The sequence below is a fragment of the Zonotrichia albicollis genome, chromosome Z (assembly GCF_047830755.1).
Source record: "Zonotrichia albicollis isolate bZonAlb1 chromosome Z, bZonAlb1.hap1, whole genome shotgun sequence".
NCBI classification, from domain to species: domain Eukaryota; kingdom Metazoa; phylum Chordata; class Aves; order Passeriformes; family Passerellidae; genus Zonotrichia; species Zonotrichia albicollis.
The window spans coordinates 43,568,510-43,588,007 of NC_133860.1; the positions used below are offsets into that span (position 1 = coordinate 43,568,510).

The following is a 19,498-nucleotide window of genomic DNA, read 5'->3' on the forward strand; positions in this document are numbered from 1 at the left end:
AGCCCAAGTCCAGTATGGGACAATTTCTCCGCTGCTTTGAAATGCTGGTGTGGTGTGTTTGCCCACATAACATGGGGCAATTCCTGGGCTCTTTGTAGACAGTCCCTGCAGATCTGGGCCTTTCCCTTTGTTAGGCACTTGCCATGTGATCCTTGTGGAGGACTGGAAAGGGCAGCCTTGTAACAACATTATTTCAGGAGGATAATAAGTAGCCATCATAAATTCCTTTTTTAATAGTTTATTGCCGGTTGTAGTCTATTGACAGTGCCTGCTTTATAGCATGGAGGAAAACAGTTCCTTGTTGGCACTAGTCACTAAAACTGTTTGATAGCTCTGGCCCTTTTTAGTGCCTTTAGAGAAAACCTAGTGGCTCATGAAATGAATCATAAATAGCTGAGCTGAAGTTGAACAAAAGACAGAAAGAGGGAGGAAAAAACAGTCTTGCACTTACTGAAATATGCTTATTTTGGACAATAATCTATTAACTAGTTTAACAAAGATACCTTAAGGCTCAATCCTGCTGTCTTAGCTGGAACAAGAAAAAAAGTTCTATGATGGTGGTGTCTTGGATCTTTATAAGGAGACTGTTTAGCAAAGATTGCTTTTCTTCTAGCTCAGAAATAGTACGTACAAAAACTCTTATGTCCCAGATGTCACCTTTTTGAAAGAAGAAGCAACACATACTAATGCTTAGAATTGTCTTACCATCACTATCCCGTTGTGTAACATTGGACAATTTATGCAATCTCTTGGGGTAGTATAAAATGCTATTTTGAAAGGGCTGAGAAAGAACTCAATGCCCACTGGATCTCACAAAATTCTGGACTAGGCTGCTGTCTAACATCTGTAGAAATTTACATGCCTACTATAAATCATTTTACTCTAAGCCCTAAGACCATCACTCTTACATAGTTTGTTGAAAATCTGGAAACCAGAGTGTCCAGGCCAATACCAGGCTTCCCTGGATGTGTAGGAGGGCTTGCCATCTTGAAGGGTGCCTCTGTGTAATTTTGCTTAAGGTTACTACCTAGTTTTTCTCTTTCTTCTTTCCCTTCCCAAGGGCTGATGAATGCAATCCTGAGACTTCAGTTTCACACTGAAGTATTAATATAAATTCTTGTCAGTTTTATCCCTAACCATCACTTTCCTACGTGACCTATGAGAGCAGGGGAATTCTAAGCTCATCTAGGAGACACCAGGAAGATCTGACTTTGGATCTAGTTATTTTGGATGAAGTATGTTGCCAGATGCCAGCTTGAAACACAGGACTGAATGATGTAACTCATTATAGATGCAACAGCGTGACAGAAGTGAGATACCTGACTTCAATGTCCTTCTCAGTCTCAGAGGCTGAAAATTTTAAAATTAAATCTACGTTTCCCATTTGTCATGAGAATATCTAAGCCATTGCCCTCCTTAATGTGACCTGCACAGCCAGTGCAAGGGGAGTACAGCTCTGGATCCTTTATTTTCAGGCACTCAGCTATGCTTCTGGTACTTGCTTCCCATTCTGCTGATATTTCTAACTTAATGCTTTTGGTTTTAATATCTCAGAAGAGGACTCAAAGCCCCAGAGCTCCTATGCCTTCCAAGTGATGCTGTTCATGAGGGTTGAGCAGGGCTTACTCACTGTGTTAACCTATATTCTTCACTCCACATAGCCAGAATAAGGAATGTTGGTGCTTTTAAGAATAAGGCGGATGCAGGTTAGAGCCAACAGTCACTGTGCTAAGGAAATGAAGTCATCTTTCTTACTTCCAGAGAAAATTCTGCAATCTGTTTCTTTAGATTTTTTTTTTCAACTATATAGCTGATGATAAGATTTTCTTCATCTGAGGTAACCTCATACTTTGTGTATGTACAACATGATCCATAGGAGGTATTAGGCCATATTGCCTATGCAGGTAAAGACAGTTTCCTACAGATATATGCATTAGGCGCTTAAACAGCAAAAGGCTGGATAGGATTTTGGGTGCTCCCCTGTCCCTAGCACTCTTTGTGAGCCTCTTCAGTGTTCTCATCTTGTAACTGCTTAGACCCTCTTCTTATTCCCTTTAATAGGTGTACATGCACTGTAGAGGAAACCTGGACAATTTAGGCTGAATTTTGGATTTCAGTACAGACAGACTGGTGTTTCCCTTGTTTCTGTCAGCTTTCATTCTTTATTGTGTTGTGGTCTCAAGATTTTGTTAGGTGAGAATCTGTGATTTTTATTTACCCCAAATAGGCTGCCCATTGCTATATATCCCTGCACATTGATAACTTCAGGATTAGATTTCTCTTGAATCCTCTTCCTGGACACTTGTCCCAAACATCATAGATTTCAATCTGCTTCTCCACCAAAAAGCTTCGTGCCTATGATTTATGATTGACAGTGGTTGTCAGTTTTGCCCTAAGGCCAACAGGTAGCATTGACTTTGTGGGATGAGTTGAAATCTTGTCCCAGATTTTCATGTCACCTCTTGAGTGTTGGCATTGGCTGAGGAAGAAGACTCAACATCTTTACGTTTGGTTCAAGGAGAGAGAGGTACTTTTCTTTAAAAACTTTTAGTGAAGAATCATGATGGTAGAAATTGCCCTTGTGGTATTCCCTAGGTAGACTTCTCTGAGAAGTGTATGGAGCCTGATCTGTTACAGAATGTGTTGGAAACCTGAGGATTGGCTAGGGAAATCCAAGCAGAAGTCAGTAATGAATATCAGATCACTCCTTCACGTCTGGTACTTCTTCTATTCCCTATATGCTTTTGAGACCTCAGGGCATTAATAAATTCAATAAATATTGCAATAATCCTGTTTGCTATTTGCCAGCAATCTGAAACTGCAGATGAAAGATACGATGGATGCCAAAATGAGCATGCAATGCCTATTTGGCCTGGTTTTGCTGTGCCAAGAACAAGGCTCATACGAATGAATGAATCACTGCAGCCCCACACAGCACCAGCGAAACCAGCAGGGCAGCTGTTTGCATGCAACGGACCAGAGGGTGATGGCCACGAGTCCTAATTTGCACACACAAGTAACTTTGCACTGGTGAATGGTTTCCTTTATTTTTATTACCCCTGCAGCAGAGGGAATTGTCTTCCTTATTTCATATATGTTGTAAATGCAAAGTTGCTTGTTATCTTTCAGCACTGGTAGGATCATGGCCCCCAGCAATAAATTAAACAAATAATTTATTGTATGTCACAGTTTCTTTTTAAGAATTCCAGTCACCTGTGAGCATCTGGTGTAACAGCCCATGTTTTATTAGTGTGTTCTGCCTTTCTTTCACTCGGGTTTCAAAGTCCACTTGCTAGACAGAGTCAGCAAATCCCTTTTTTTCCACATAGGATCCCTACAATTTTTAGAACTCCACAGAAATGCCTGTGCATGGAGAATGAGTACAGGGGGTTTTTAGTTTGTTGTTTTTGTTGGTGGCGGGTTTGTTTGCTTTGTTTTGTCCTGTTGTGGTTTTCCTGTGAGATAGTTTTATATTCTGCCACAACATCTTTTCTTTATAGATGGTTAATTCAATTTTCCATTTGATATAAAGTCTTAATAGTTCTCTGTCCAGCTTTTCCTCCTCTCACTGGGACACAATAGGGTAAGGAAATGCTGTGCAATACTGACACCTGCCAATATCTGCCCGAAGAGCACTAATCAACTTACTAGTGCTTCCTTATGACCTAACCCTTCTATAGGGACAAAATTCCTCTTGACTTTATCAATAGCTTAAGAAGAGAGACAGAAATGTTAGATTCTTCTACTCTTTTCTCCTTTTTTTTCCCCTTCAGCTGGGGAAAATAAGTTCAAGGAAGTCTTCCAAACCAAAGAGAAATTTAGAATCATAGAAGCTAAATACATATGCACCCAATCATTTTAGTGATATATTACTTTGCCTAATCATTAACTTAAAATGTCATATAAGAATTTGTAATCCCCAGTAAATCATTTAGTAAGAATGATTTAAATGTACTTCTGGCTAATGTAAACCAGTCTAGTTTCCACACTCGGTTGGGTGCCAAACATTGTTTAAGATAGAGGGGGTGTGTGATCCAAGCTGACATAAGTTATAGCAGATATAATGCTCCAATACAGTGGTGGTTTGCACATTATTGGGTTTAAGAGATAGGAAGAAGATGACATATTAAGTACTATAAAGATTGCCAGGCCTATTTTGTGCCTTAATTAGGATGCTTTGCAACTCTGTGTTTAATTCTTCTCAAAGCCTGCTTGAAAGCGCCCTTATGACAATCTTATCTGCAATGGCATTGGAAAAGTGAAATGCTGGTTGATTTACTAACACAGCAGAAAAATAGAGAGACTGCTATTATACTAGATACGCAAAGTTGATCTCTTCTCTGTGATGGTGGAGGAGTTAATGTTTAAAAAACAGTTGAACCAAGCATGCTCTATGCTGGAGTTCAGAAGGAAACAGGGAGCAGTGAGAGGTGACACGTGAAGTGGATGTGTGGTTGAGAAGAGAGACAGGGAATGGCCTTGGGCTTAAAGAACAGTAGTATGTGACACACAGTAATTAGCAGTAAACAGTGAGGGGGAGGAAGACACCTTCTGCATTCGCAAGTTTTTTAGTTTAGATTTTTATTTGAAAGCAAAGGAGAAACCAGGGATATGTAAATACTGATTTTAATGTGAAGTGCTTGCTATTCACTGTCTTGTAACAGATACATAACTTCTTCTGTTGCAATAATAATCTGGAAAATGAGACACTTTTGGATTGACCAGCATTTTATATCTTTGTATATTTTCGTAGACTAAGATTATATTTGCACCATATTGGTGCAAAAAGCCAGGGGAGACGTATTTAATAGCCACTGCAACATGATGCAGCACCGCCAAAAAATTCTGTGACACTCTGCATAGTCCAGCTATAGCACCATGGGTGAACTGCTTGAATATTTACTTAGCTTTTCAAACAGTTTGTTCATCCCTCCATGTTGCTCTGTCTGCATGATTCAGTACCTGAGGCAACTAGCTCTAGCCTTGCTGTAACTTCTCCCTCTTATAATGCAATCACAGAGACCAGCAGCCTGGACAGGTTACTTATGATCTCAGATTGCTCTCATGAATTGGAAAATGTCTACCTCGTGGTGCCTGTCAGCAAACATTCCTTTTGTGAGGCACGTTCCCAGCCGAGGAATGATAAGGAAACCAGCTCATTCTGCACAGCCATATGCAGCTCCTGCAGACATTCCCCTGTGTCACCCCCTACAATGCTATTTTGAGAGTACATCACAGGCAAGTAGGTGTAAACACTGTGCTGGGAACAGCCTTTGCAAACTCAAGTGTTAATACAAGAGAATCAGTGGGTTAACAGAAAAGCAGATTTTAACAGCATGGAGAACACTGCATGTGAGGGTATGAAAAGCAAGACTGTTCCTTAGGAAGTTAAAAATATCCATTTAATTTAGATATTATATAGCTCAAATGATCAAAAGTGACTAATGACTTTTAAATTAATATTTTTTGGAGTACCCAGCTGTAAGACCTTAAAACTATGTCTTTTTAGAATGTTACTGAGCATTTTCTGACAGTTTTTCTGATAGCAGCAGAGATATTGAAAAAGCAGATGCATTTAAAATTAGTGTTAGAAGGCAGACACCAAAGAGGGGAGGAGACTTGTTAGCATCTCTTTGAGGGTAGGTGATGTTGCAGAGGGTGGGAAGGTGTTGTGCAGCAGGAAACAAGACAGCCAGGTAATTTAAATGAAAGTAAGATAAACAGTTTTGAGAGAAGTATTTGTTCTGTTTGGACCTACTTTCTCCTGCGGTTATCATTGACCAGCATCTGTACACCTAGTGGTAACTTACCTTCTGCATGGTGCAGCATCTATTTATGTGGAGCTTTATCCACCTGCCTGTTGGTCAGAAACCCCCAGCCAGCCTTACTTGTTGCAAGGTTGTTTGTGGCCATGGATGAAGTAGCAGAGCAGAGCCCTGGGGAAGAAGACACAAACATGAGTCCAGCTGCAAACATCGAGAGTACTACCTGGATGCTGATACAAAGTACTAGGGCAGATCCAAAGAAGAGAGGACAGTCAGGGGAAGACAGACAAATGCAGAGGACAGACAAGCCTTTGTGGCATTTATGTGTCAGGTCAGACACACTGGTGGATGTGGGCACTACTCACATGGAGTGGGGAGACTGAGCAGTGACATTGCTGGGCAATCAGTCGTCTTTGGGAGGAGTAAGTCACCTTCCTCTCTGCTCTGGGCACTGCATAAGCACCTGACCAAGTCACTTGCAAAGTTCCTGGATCACATACATCTTGGAGCGTGAACTTGGGGAGTTTTTGTGCCACTGCCTCTCTTCCCTCTCTTCTACCCTCCACATGCAGTAGAGCTCTCATCTTGGCTTAGCTAAATCTAATAGGACCTTGAAGGTCAGGAGGTGGGCATTGTCTCTGTGGCTGTAGACAGAGGGTGTCTGCTGGGCATACCAGATTTACCTGCAGGAGAAGAGCAGAAATTGTTCTGCTCTGGCGCTTCAGCTCCCCCTAGGAGGATTCAGGGATATAGGAGCTCTCTGGTTGGTGTCAGGGTCTGCAGCTGTCTTCCACACCATTCCCTCAGCACTATTTTTCAACAATTCCTGGCTCAAAAGAAAGCCATCTACACAAGACATCTTCAAGGTCCTTCTGCCTGAAATTCTTGCTGGTCCTTTTCTACCATTTCCTTTAATCCTGTGTCTGAACCTGCTATAAGACCTAGCAGCAGAGGATTGTCCTTCCATCCCAGGGCATCCTGAACCTGTCATGCCCTAACTGCTTGGCCTGTCCCTATAGTTTGTACACCCCCTGGCTGCAGGCAGGAAACCCTGCAAAAAGGCATTCTGGGCCATAGCTTTTCTTTGGCTGCCTCCAAATACCTTACCTGCTCAGCTGATAACCTTTTTAGCTGTGAAAAATTCAACGTGTGAAAGGAGTCATATCTGCATGTACATACACAACACTATTTCGTCTAAACAGCGACACCTCCTGATACCCGGGCTGCAGCTGTGCTAGTGGGTTACTGCTCCAATAAAGTTGTTGTTGTTGTTACACACAGTAAATGACCTCCCGAGGGCCACCCTTAACAAGAACCATGTCTGCTCCTGCGTTTCATTCAGTGCCAAGCATGCTGTCAGCACTTTACAGCTATTAATAATAACAGAAGGAATTACAAAGCTTCATGGGATAGAATAAAGCCCGCTTAAAGGCAGTTCTTTGAGGGTTGTCCTACATTGCTTGTATTCATACATCCAAACTGGATCTATTTAAGATGACAAAGTTAAAATTACCAATGTAATGTAATTCTAAGTTTGAAGTGTTGCCAACCATTAACTGCTAGGACTATTTCCATAAACAAAGAGCACTTTCTAAAAGAACATTCACTTCAGCTTTTAACTGTGATTTCCTGGGGGATACAGTTGTTTTGGTGAAAATTCAAATATGCAGTTTATTCATATGTTAATTAAAAAGTGTTTATAAAAGCAGTGAAGATTTCTGTTTTGGGCATTTTCTGACAGCCATTTGATTAAAACTGGCTTGAAGCATTCATCCTATTCTTCAGATCCTATAGCTGGCTAGCAAATGACAACAAATACCTGATATGAAGGTAATTATTTTTCAGATGTATTGCATCAGCCTGGTGTGATGTCACTGTGAGCAAATTACATTATTTTAATTGTTTGCACCTATGGAATAATGGCTGAATTTATCCCGCTTTTGCCAATAATGAGCATTTTAAAAGTTTCTACAGAGGGCTGAAAAAACATATTCATGTATGAAGCATGAAGAGCAGTGTGTAATTTGTCACTTTTGAAACAGATGGATTTCTCTCAGTTTTCTGTGGCAGGTCAGGCAAAGTTTATTCTCACAATGGTAAGAGGAAAGAGAGCTGCGTAACATAATATTCTGTCATTGAAGGGTGTCAAATTAGCATTAGGTGGTTCTTTAGTAAGTGAAAGATGGGAAATTCAACTGCAAGGTACAAGTTATGAAATATTTTTACACATATTATTATAAATTGTATTGTGACACAAATTAAATGAACAATGAAAATAATTTTTCCTCTGATAATGAACAATGAACAATAACATCACCTTCTGAAAAACACCAATGGATACTTTTTCCTAGTATTTAATCTCTTGCTTTTCAGTCTTCAGTGACTTAATACAGACTTGTGTCAATAGGTTAAATCAAGAGGTGAGCATTTGAGGCATGTCCACATGTGATTATCAATTACATGCAATCATACAACCCAAGACGTTCCAAACAGGCTCATGACACGACTCTGCAATCACACACTTTCTTCTGACCTCATTGTTTGTGTATTTAACTTGACTAAAATATGTGTCCAGTGCAGCAGAGAAAAATATAAGCAGAGATCCTGTGCTGTGTTTAGGAGCCTGCTATCACTTCTATGCCTTTGACAGTGAGTTCTTCAGGCTAGCCGACTTACATTTCCACATAGATTTTCATACACTATTGAAACAAGAGCAAAAATAGTAGCCAGAGAAAAAGGGTTATAACCAGTTCTGTTTGCTGGATGTATAAAAGCACACAGTGATTCTGGCAACCATAACGTTTTTGTTAGTTGTTTTATGGGGTCTAAGGAAAATCTCTGATTTATGTTGCTCTGTGACAGTTTAATGGTGTTGCTCGTTATGAAAAATTGGGGGACCTAATGCTCCCAACACAACTAAGCAACTAAGTGCTAGATAAAATGAGCCTGAATTCATTAAGTTACACCTGCACCAACAATACTTATGCTGATGTTCATTCTGAGCTGATGATATTACAAGTGAATTATTATCCAGTTAGATCACAAACACGTCTTTGATTATGATGGCATGTTTATTCACACTAAAATTTCACTTCTTGTTTGAAAGCAGGGACATACTTTTGCAGCTCATTTGGGTTTTTTTTTCTTAAACAGATGGAGGAGAGGCTGTTTTTTGTGAAAATAACAGGAAGGTAACATAAAATACTTGAACATGTAATGTAAAAAAAACCATCTCAGTAATGCTACCCAAGGTGGTGGGTCGCCACCTTGGACTGTATGGCTAAATAAACACAAAAGATTAACACATTTGTTGCTTGATTTTGATTAACTGTCAAGAGCAACATACAGAGCATGGACTGAGAAGGCAAAGGCATTAAAACAGGTATCATAATATGTAAAAGGAGTTTATTCCTTTCTCTTCTTTTCTCTGCCATGTTGAGTCTTTCTTTCTCTTTTTGACTTTCTCCTACCTTCCATTAAAAGCAGGACCAAATACTAACTAACTCTAAAATGGAGCTTGAACAATTTATGAAAGGGCTTGTGCAGTTGCCTACCACAGCAGGAGTCGTACAAATCTTTTCCACTTTGATGCTCCCAGTGCTGCACTCTTTCATCAACTGGCACATTAGTCCAGTTCCCACTGACACCGACCTTTAAAAAGTTGATTTTAAAGAAGTCATTCTACTGTTTGCATGTGTATGCTGGGTTCATGTATGTCTGTGTATGCTCTTTTGGCAGCACGGTGCTGATCAGTCCCTATCCAGTCAGTGTGGAGGGCAGGAGGACAAAGCACCTGTCAGTCTGCAAAAGACCAAAACAACATAGAAAGTTCTACAATAGCGCAGTGTTGGCACATTGCAAAACACTCAAGTACATCTGGTTTGAGAGCAAAATCTGGGGAAGTGGAATAGAGTAAAAATAATGCCCTTTTTGGACTGACACAGGAAATAAAATAGTTATCTTCTCTTAATGTTTTACAAAAATAAGTAAGATCACATATTGATGGATTATGTATGTATATTTCCAATAATATATCTCTTTCCTTACATTTTCATGAAAGGGAACTGCTGTTTTGTTGCAGGAAACTGCTGTTTTTTTGCAAAAAAAAGATTTCTACAGCACCTCTGGAGTTCAGAAGACATTAATTTTTGCTGAAGTCTCAGTTTATTTTCTTCCCTCCCTTAATAGGGTTTAAGCAGAATAAGGCCAAATGGTTATCTAATGCAAGTGTTTTTTGAAAAGATAATGAAACAGTTTTCATTATGCGTGTGCTGTGGCAACTGTGGTCCTGCTCCACGTAAATCCAGAAGGTGGCATGTTAAATGGTGAAAAACAAATGGGGACAAAAAAAATAGCAAAGAGGTGCAAATCACAGCCTTCTCTAACTGCCAGCTTTTGCCAGGCCTCTGTGTGAGGCAAAGCTCTGTCAGCTGACCACAGGGATGCGTGGCAGGTGCCTAGGGACAAAAGGCAATGTGAGAAGTCACTGCTGCTTTGAATATCAGTGCTGACTGTTTCTGGCTGGGTTTGCCTTGCAGAGCAGCAGAGAAACAAGGGTACCCCAAGCAGTGCTCACTAACATGGAAGCTACAGCCACTTTCATGGTTAGAAATTTAAATGCACACCTCTTTGTTTCGGGTTTGATTTTTTGTCAGTTTGTTTTGAAAGTCATAACCTTGGACTGCATTATTGCTCTGTATTTCTTTAGGTATATCTTCAGCTGACAGAGCATGAAGCTTTACCTTAGGGCTAAGCTCTTGAGCAGACTCGCTGAACTGTAAGTAAAGAGGACGCTGCAGCTATGCAAAACATGAAATTATTGGGTCATCTACCCAGGGCTGTTAAATAGCATGCCCTGTTCCCTAAGAGCTAAGCATGACATCTTACATATAGAGTGATGATTTATCTACAAAAATAAACAAATTTTTAGAAATCTGACTTGATATAATCCAAACAGGAGAGCATTAATCTCATCCTAGGATTTGATAAGAGATGTACCGCAGCTACTCTGCTAGACCATGTCCCATGGTGTTTGCTAAATAGCGTGTGTAGATATAATCAATTGCTCATTAGAGATGCCACACACGACACAGATACAATCATGCCACCACTGATTTACCCTTGACCCTTTGCTGTTATCACATAAGGAATGAGGTACAAGACCACAAGAGCTAGGGAGTAATTTTTCCTGTTCCCCATGGGAAAACTTCTTCATCACTTTGAAATTATTGTTCAGGCAGGCACAAATCACAAAACTAGACTTTTGGAGGTGTCAGGAGTACACTGTGAGATCTCTCAAAGTAACATCTGTCAGTACTGGGAAAGGGTCTCCCATGAGCTCACTGCTGTCAGGAAGCTCAGAGAAGCCTCTCTGCTCTACAACATGCAGCTCCTGCAAATGCTGCAAGTCATCCCAATCTGCAGGGCAACAAGTGATTCCAATCAGGTGCTATTTAAGAGATTCCCTACACTCCTCACCTGCTCTGTGAAGCTTTTCATCACATCACATCATATCACATCACAGGTGTGAGATGAATAATTTCTATTGGATGAATCTAAGGAAATACATTACAGGAGAACAATGTGTATTTCAGCTGCTAATCAGCCTCAAGTCCAAAGGAGTAAGTCTGATATAAACCTCTCCAACATGCAGTGCACGTGGTTACCGGGTTCTCTGCACCTGCTGTTTCCCTCTTCAGCCCTTCTCCTGCTGAGCAGCGCTGCTCAGCTAATGCAGGCACAGCCCATGGGATCCCACCTGGCTCTGTTGTACGCTTCTCTGACAGACACACTGATTCACGTTGGGGATGGGGCAGCAACAGCGACGTTCAGCACGTCCTGTTGATGTCTATTCACCCTGACAGCTAAAGTGGAGCCAGTAATGACACTTGGAGCAGGCACGGATTATCGTAGGTGCTGTATACAAACAGCATGCCCTAGTTCTTTGCAAATGACCCTTGGACTTCCCCCTGCTCCTTCATGCAGACAGAAGCCTGTTCCATTAGGTCACAGCGGAGAGGAGGAGGAGACGGGAGTGCATGTGAGTGCACTGTGCAGCGCCTACCCCCAAGCCGCAGTCCTCCCAGATGTCTCCAGCCCAGTGTCTCACACAGGGCGGGGTGTGAGAGCTGCTGTGAGGGCGGGCATGGTACCCTGCTCTTCGGCGATTTCACTGGGTCTGTCACCACGAGTATTTTGTTCCTGAATAAACCAACTCTCCGTTGTGAGAGAGCACAGGATACCTTTCAACGGCATCTTGAGTATTCGAAGCTGAGGACAAAAGCTTCGGCTCCCCGAAATGCCGGGTGTCTCACAACTCGGGGCCGCTGACAAACTGCCGGCTCTGCGCCTCTGACACCCCTCGGGTCAGTGCGGGAAGAGATCTCCTTAAAGTCGCATAGTTTTAGCTCGGGCGGGTGAGCGGATGAGGGCACCGGGGCGCCTGCGGAGCCTCCCGCCGGCACAGGACCTCGGCGGCCGCGGCTGCTCCCGGGCGGCCCCGGCGCCCTCTGGCGCTGCCGGCGCGGCGGGACAGCCGGGCCGGGCCAGCCCCGCTCCGGCTTGCGGGGAGAGAGCGCCTCGGCCGCGCTGCGGCTGGGACACGGCCCCGGGGCCGCGGGCCCGGGCTCCCCGCCGCATGGAGGCCGCAGCGCCCTCACCGCGGGGAGGGGCCCCGCGCTGAGGGCCCGCCGTGTGCGTCACTGGGGCTCTCTGGAGAGGAACGAGCCCTACTTACAGGTTTGTTTTTTTTCCCCGAGACCCAGATTTCCTAAATCCCGATTCAGTTTAAAAATAGCTCTCAGAAGGATTTCAGCGCCCCCGCCCGTGCGTGCTCTGCGCCGGGGAGCATCCCTGGCGCGGCAGCACCGGCGCCGGGCACGGCAGCGGCCGGGGAAACTCGGGGAACGTGCTGCTAAAGCACCGCGCCCCAAACCCTCCTGCTGCACCCCCGCACTGACCGCAATACGGCAGCGCCGGTGGGAAACAGCAGGCTTCGGATTTAACACGAGAAGAAATTCGCACGCTGCACCGTGTGGCATTCAATGTCTGGAAATAGCTCCTCGATCTTAGAGAAGATCTTTGTAGAGTTTTTACTGAAATTAATAGATCATGCTCAGTTTCATATCAATACACGTGCCTCTACTGATTTCATACATTAACTAGTTTATGATCAAAATCTTATAAATAGAGTTATATTAGGAAAAATCCCAAGAGCCCACGCACATAGCTGAAAGTACAGACAAGATTCTATCACTATGACTAGAGTGCAAGACACTTTAAACTATTAAATCCCCAATATTCTGCAGGTTTGCAATGTGGGAGAATGCAATTTTGCTTAAAGAGCACCATTTTAAATTAAAAATGGATTGAGCAAAATCTCAAATACAGTCTTCCAGGTGCTTTCTGAAGTTACATCAGTATAATGTGGAAGGGCTGTGACAGTTGACCTTGGTTGAAGGCCAAAAGGATTTGTTCTTTCACTCATCATAGCTCAGAAAGATTTCTTAATGCTAAGAAGTGAGTTCATGTGATGGTTATATATCACAGTAAAAACAAACAAACAAACCCTCCAAAATCCAAACAAACAAAGAAAACACGCACACACCCAGCAACCCCTCCAAACCCGGTAGTTAAAACAGAAAAAAAAGGATGAAAGTAGAAGGTGGAAGGAAGAAAAGGAAGTAAAAGCCTTCATAGTACATGTCTCTGTTCTTAAAATCCATCATCAGCACTCAGTACACCAAGAGACTGTTACCACCCTGGAGTTTCTCAAAAGACTCCCACAGAATTCAGCCAGAATTAATCTGATGGGTCAAGGTAATTTCAATATAGCTTTTTAAACTTAATATCCTCTTTAAAGAGAAACCCAGGATTCTTCCAATTCTCTACAATGAATATAGTGCAGCTAGAAGTAAACTTTAAAATCAATGTGAAGTCCACAGTGCACCCTTCTGAGTTTCTGAGTTTTTTTCCATTTATTCTGTCTATCTAATATCTAAAAAAAGATATTATTACCTAGTAAAATTTATGCTGGGGCTGGGGGGACGCAGGGAGCTGGCAGGAGGAAGAGAAGCAGGAAAAAAATCTGTGGTGTCTGACTGAAGGAATTTTCTTGGGGTGGAGGAGGGTGACTGGGCAGAAATTTTGACCCTAGTCCTGCAATTGTATCCATCAAGCCTGACCTCTGTGCTACTGCAGTGCCTGCTGGGTTCAGCACAACTGTGTGCTAAATTCAGGGCTCTGTACTTGTGGAACTACCTGGCGATTTGGGACCATCCAGTTTCCTGCTGTGGAGGGAGGATGAATTCACCTCTGTGTAAATTCCAGAAAAGGAGCATGACACTTCCATAAAATAAACTTGCATTTATTTTTAGATCCTCTGTTCTCTCACTCAATCCCATAGAGATCATGCTGAACACAGCATGCCTCCCCTTCTCCAACTACACATGCCTCCCCTTCTCCAACTACCTGCTAACACCAGGACATCACTGCTGAAAAACAGTGTGTTCCAGATTTCTCTAATGAGAAAAACCTCACACAAAGTTTGCAGTCACTGTTCAGTAGCTGCTGCTGCAGTTGCTAATCCAGCTTTGAGTCTGTTTAAATGTTGCATCCCAAATATGACCTCTGTTAGTGTCTTGTCCATCACTGTGGAGGGCAGTGGTTGTTTTGTGCTGCCCTCCCACCCCATGCTTTATTTCTTGGCAACCTCTGAGTGCACAGGACAGGGAGGCAAGCACCTGCAGGTCCATGCAGCTGGACAATGTTCTGAATGCACATCTCCATCCAGAGCTGTCTCCTGATTGCTAGAGGAGCTGCACAGAAACTCTGAGATTTTCTGCCAGCTACATCAGGTTAGTGTGCAACTGTCTGTGCTCAAATGCCAAGCTTCTCCAGCTCCCAGGAATGAGATCAATCACAGGTGGATGAAATCTGGCAAGAGCAGAGACAGCTGCATTGACGAGTAAGAGAAAGTTGGTGCATTCCATAATGGACGCCTGCTTTTAGCTGTGCTGTGCCAGGAGACTGACCCACAGGCACACCAGCAGTGCACAGCTTGGTCACCTGGGACAGTGACCATTGCCCTCCGGGGCGTTTTGTGTGGCGCCCACTCCAGCAGGTGAGAGCTGAGATCAGCTTTTGCTTTGAGGGAGATGAGAAAATCTAATGGGATCATCATAGGGAATACTGGCTTGTTGCACTTCTTGGCACATCTAAAAGCAGAACCTTAAATATATGTGGAAAAACAAAACAAAAATGTAGGGACTTGTAGCATTGTCATTGCTCTGTGGTTTTATAAGCTCCTGAGCTAAGCCTCTTCGGATCTTCATTCTGTATTGCAAACTTTCAGTGCTAATACACTTCATCTTTTGTTATATACAGCTGTAAATATATTTCACAGAATCACAGAATATTGTTAATTGGAAGGGACCTACAAGGATCGTCAAGTCCAAATCTTAAGTGAATGGCCCATTCGGGGATCAAACCCACAGTCTGGGTGTTCAGCAATGCCATTCTCTAGCCAAATGAGCTTATCTCAAATTGTTGTGGATTCAATGCATGGAACCAAGCTGAACTTGAGCAAGAAAGTTTACTACAGCCTACAGCTGCCTAGATACTCCGGGGGCAACCTGCAGCCTGGGTTGTGTGCCTAAGAATACATTCAAATAAGAAGGGACCTCAGAGGTGTTTCACCACAGCCCTCCCGCAGAGTGGGGTGCAGCAGCTGTGATTGTCAAAGTCCTTAACAGTGGCAGGATGACACATCTCTGTCGAGGCTTCAGAAAGATGCCATTTTCTTTAGTGATATTAACTTCATAGTTATTAGGACTCCTGGTGGGAGGCTGTGCTTTGCTTCCATTCAGGTAGGGAAGGGAGCTGAATTTGATGCATGCAAGATGTCTTAGAGATCTTATGTAAAAGTTGTCATAAGTCACTATTTGTTTTCTCTGTTCTGAGATGGTGTGGTTCAAGCAAGATGGTCCAAAAAATGCCTACAGGACTGAGTTGTGCAACAGGACTGGTTGTCCAGCTAAAGCAAGCTGACAAAGTCTAATCTGTAGATTGGACTTGTTAATGAGTAAGCTCTTCTAAAGAATCAGACAAAATTAAGACATAAAATGCACTTTCATGGATCAGACACTTGAGTACTTCTGAGGTTTCCCAAGCAATCAAGAATGAAAATACCTCAACAAAAAATCAAGTATTTTCTAAAGATGCTGAATGTCCAGGGGCAATCATGATCTTCCACAAACATCTTCTGCATTCACAGTTCTCCCTGGTTTCAGCAAGTCTGAAAATCAAGCTTCTTGTTGGGGAATCCTAATATGGATTTGGATCCTTGTGTTTAATACCTTTGCTATTAATAGTTTAGCCATTGAATAATTAATAGCTCTGCTATTAAACTGCATTGCAAAGGGCTAACAAATTTTGACAGAGAAAAAGGAAAGGGTCAGTTAAATATCTTCAGTGATACTGTGTATGAAAATCAAGAACTTGCTCACACTGTCTTATCACACAAGTGTTTAAAGAAAAGATTTTCTAGGATTCTTGCTAGCATCTCCTAGGATTGTTGTCTTTTGTCCATGATGATTTTATGAAGAAAAAGGGTATATTTCCTCATAACGTGGAGGTGACAAGTTATTACGGGCATAGTCTTCCAGCAGTCTTTCTGGTTCATCAGAACTGTCTTCTGACCTGAAAAGAGGAAGAGGAGCAGATACAAAAAGAATTTATCAGAGCATTCATGTAATTTCAGTGTTTCATCCTCCCAGCCTTATCTGGGAAAAGTACTCCCAGCTAATGAAGAAAATGCTATGAGATGAAGTTTTACTGATATTCAGCTGTTTGCTGGGGTTTTTTCATGAAGTTTAGAAGTGTCAGGAGGTGACCTTTGTCTCCACCCTGCCCATGCCTGTCATTCATATTTGCTGAGAACAATAAGTAAGTCAGCAGTTTTTGAAAAAGACTTTGATAAATGAACTAACTTGTGTTTTTGAAAATGACTTTGATAAATGAACTAACTTGTGTTGCACAAAGGATATAATTATGAGTAATTCCTATAATTAGAATATTTTTCCTTGGAGCAAAGAACTATATAAAGTAATTTTGTGTACAATTTGAGCAGCTCCATACTGCTGTGCAACATGACCAATATTGTTTATGCCTCAAAACTAGGAAAAGAGGAAGAGCTGGAAGGCTGTTTCAGTGGGACAGCAGCATGTTGTGACCAGGTGTATTTAGGAGGGAGAGTATCTGGTACCAGACTGATTCTTGCATTGTTGCAGAAATGCTGTTTTTGTGCTGACTCATGTGTTGTGATTGAGTTTGAGTGGAAGCCTCTGGCTCTGCATGATGCCTTTTCCTGGTCTTAAAATTGGAGAGCCAGACACAGTTAAGGGACAAGGGGTTTTACCTTGGTATTTAATAAAGATCCTTATGGTGCACAACTTCACCAAGGTGGGATGTACTGCAATGCACCCCTACAACAGATGGTGTATACAATTTATAGACCTTAAAAATCAGCATATCTAACAGAGGTGCTCCAATGGGAGGCCTAGATGAATAGTGTGATATTCCCCCATCTGTGGAATTCCCCCTGCATGGGCAAATCTCTAGTTTACAGGATGTGTTCCAGAGAGGACCTTGGTTTCCCAAGACAGTGTAGGGTTTTCTGGCCTCCTACCACCCCCTTAAGGCCTTTAGGATGTTTGGTCTCCTGGCCTAACAGAATACTAGGGCTATGCTAAGTTATCAGACTTAAGGAATTACAAGCATGCATGCTAAGAATACTGAGGATATATAAAAGTTATATATATAAACATATATATATATATATATATATATATATATATATATATATATATATATAGGGTATATTTAAAAAAAGGCAAAAAATCATCTTGGTATCATACACATAATAACCAAAAGGTGGCAAGATAAACATAAGAAAACCTCCACAAACAGGAACATATACATCTTAAAAATGAACAAGAGGTTTAGTTCACCAAAAACCAAAAGACATTTATAAGTGAATTTAAATTGTAAAAAAACACTTTGCAGGAAAAGTATGTTTCCTCACTCATGAAAAATTCCTAAGAAAGACAAAAAAAGGCCTGAGAAGGATAAAACCCTGGACTAGCTGTGGTTTCTTATGAAAACCCCACATTGTACTTATAATATTCAGAAGCCTGTGTCCAAACACACTAAGGCATTTCAGAAGATGTACCTCTGATTCCTGGAATTCTCTGCAGCATAAGCAGTGTAGCCCTCATCTCCAGTAAAAGCCAGGTTGTCCAGGGCATAGGCAGGGCAGAAGTGAGGAGAGCCCGAGGCGAGGAGTGGCGAGGTGCTGGGGGGAGCAGCAGCGCAGCAGCGGAGCCCTGGGCACAGGTGGCCGGGATTGACGGCAGCGCCTTCCTGGGACGGGTACGGCGGTGGGATGTACTGTACCACCGTGGCACCGTGGAAAGTTATAGGCTGGTTAATGCCGGTGAAGACAAAGGACTGTCCGCTTGCAGCCTGGTCAAGTTCCGGCGTATTTTCCTCTCTTTCTTTACAGGGCTTGCACGTAAGCATGTTAAATTTACAAACAGCAATCAGAATAAAAGTCACCCCGACAGACAGCAGAATAGGCCCTAGTAACTGAGTCCACTCCAGGTGAGTAATGCCATCATATTTTATCCATCCCATCACAGTGAAAGTGATCCCCACCAGTCCCAAAAACACACCTGAAAAGAGCAGAGTGGTGCCAGCTTTATCCCCATCTGACACCAGGGCATCAGATCTGTTTGGCTGACAAGGAGTGACAGAAAAAACATTCAAGGAGAAATCTTCTACATTGTTGTTGTTTTGCTCCATTACTGACTATAATGTATTCTCTCCTTCAAGAGAAAGGGGGCTTGTAAAGGACTTGGCAGAGCATTTAAAGTCGAAGGTTCAGGTTAGTTATACAAGAACTTTGTGTGTGTATGGTTAACAGAGTCCATCATGTGAAAGAATAAACTTTGCTTGAAAGAACAAAGGTCTGGGAAGTGAAGCCTGAAGCCATCACTAAAGATTTCTTGAATTACCACCATCACTTCCGAAATGGATTCACCCCTGCATGACTGCCTGTCTCCTTGTGTTTCTTCTTCTTTAATTTAGCACCCATGATACCGTGCTCATTCTGGAATGCAGAAAAAGCAAGCTGAAGCTATTGCAGCTTTTCCTTGGCCCCAGCTAGCTGATGCATCCAACATATGGACAGCATATGTTTAGTCAACAGCAGTGAAGAGATCCTTGCTCTCCACTTCCTGCTCAATTTTCTGCAGGAAAATTCCACATGGCCATTGCTAGGAATGCTTTTCCATGCTCTCAAGCGTGACATTTATAGTCATGCCTGAACCTCTGGTGCAGCTCATTTTGCATTTCTTGGTTTACAAAAATATCAAAGTATGCTTTCTGATATTTTTCTGGGGCAACCAGTAGGTGAGCAGGAGGGTAAGCGGCAACAGGATGGTGAGTACTGAGAAGCCTGGGAGAACTGTTGGCTGTGGGAGAAACATTATTTCAAGACAGCCAAAGCTTTCCACCAGGTTGAAGCAGTAAAATTACCCTATAATTTCCCCTTAATTCTGGACATATTTTGTTGTAGGTTTTAAGGTTTATAGAGAATAATGTCCAAACACCCCGAATAGCACATCTCTGCAGGAAAGAGAAAGCACCTCCTGTAACACTAAACTTGACAGAGT

General features: G+C 42.4%; 2 protein-coding genes across 3 annotated transcripts in view; both read right to left on the reverse strand.

The window, feature by feature from the left end:
• The window catches only part of TMEM171 (transmembrane protein 171), a 65,713-nt gene that overhangs the window by 17,220 nt on the left and 28,995 nt on the right, over positions 1-19,498 (reverse strand). For both annotated transcript variants that reach the window (XR_012578244.1, XR_012578243.1), the window contains exon 4: positions 5,811-5,936. The gene's annotated coding sequence lies outside the window, so the exon portion shown is untranslated. The remainder of the gene's footprint in view (positions 1-5,810; positions 5,937-19,498) is intronic.
• On the reverse strand, positions 7,559-18,626 carry TMEM174 (transmembrane protein 174). The gene is made up of 2 exons (XM_014268012.3): positions 17,995-18,626; positions 7,559-16,463 (listed from the first exon to the last, which is right to left on the reverse strand). Exons 1-2 carry the CDS (start codon positions 18,624-18,626, stop codon positions 16,361-16,363), a joined length of 735 nt encoding a protein of 244 aa, XP_014123487.1. The 3' UTR covers positions 7,559-16,360.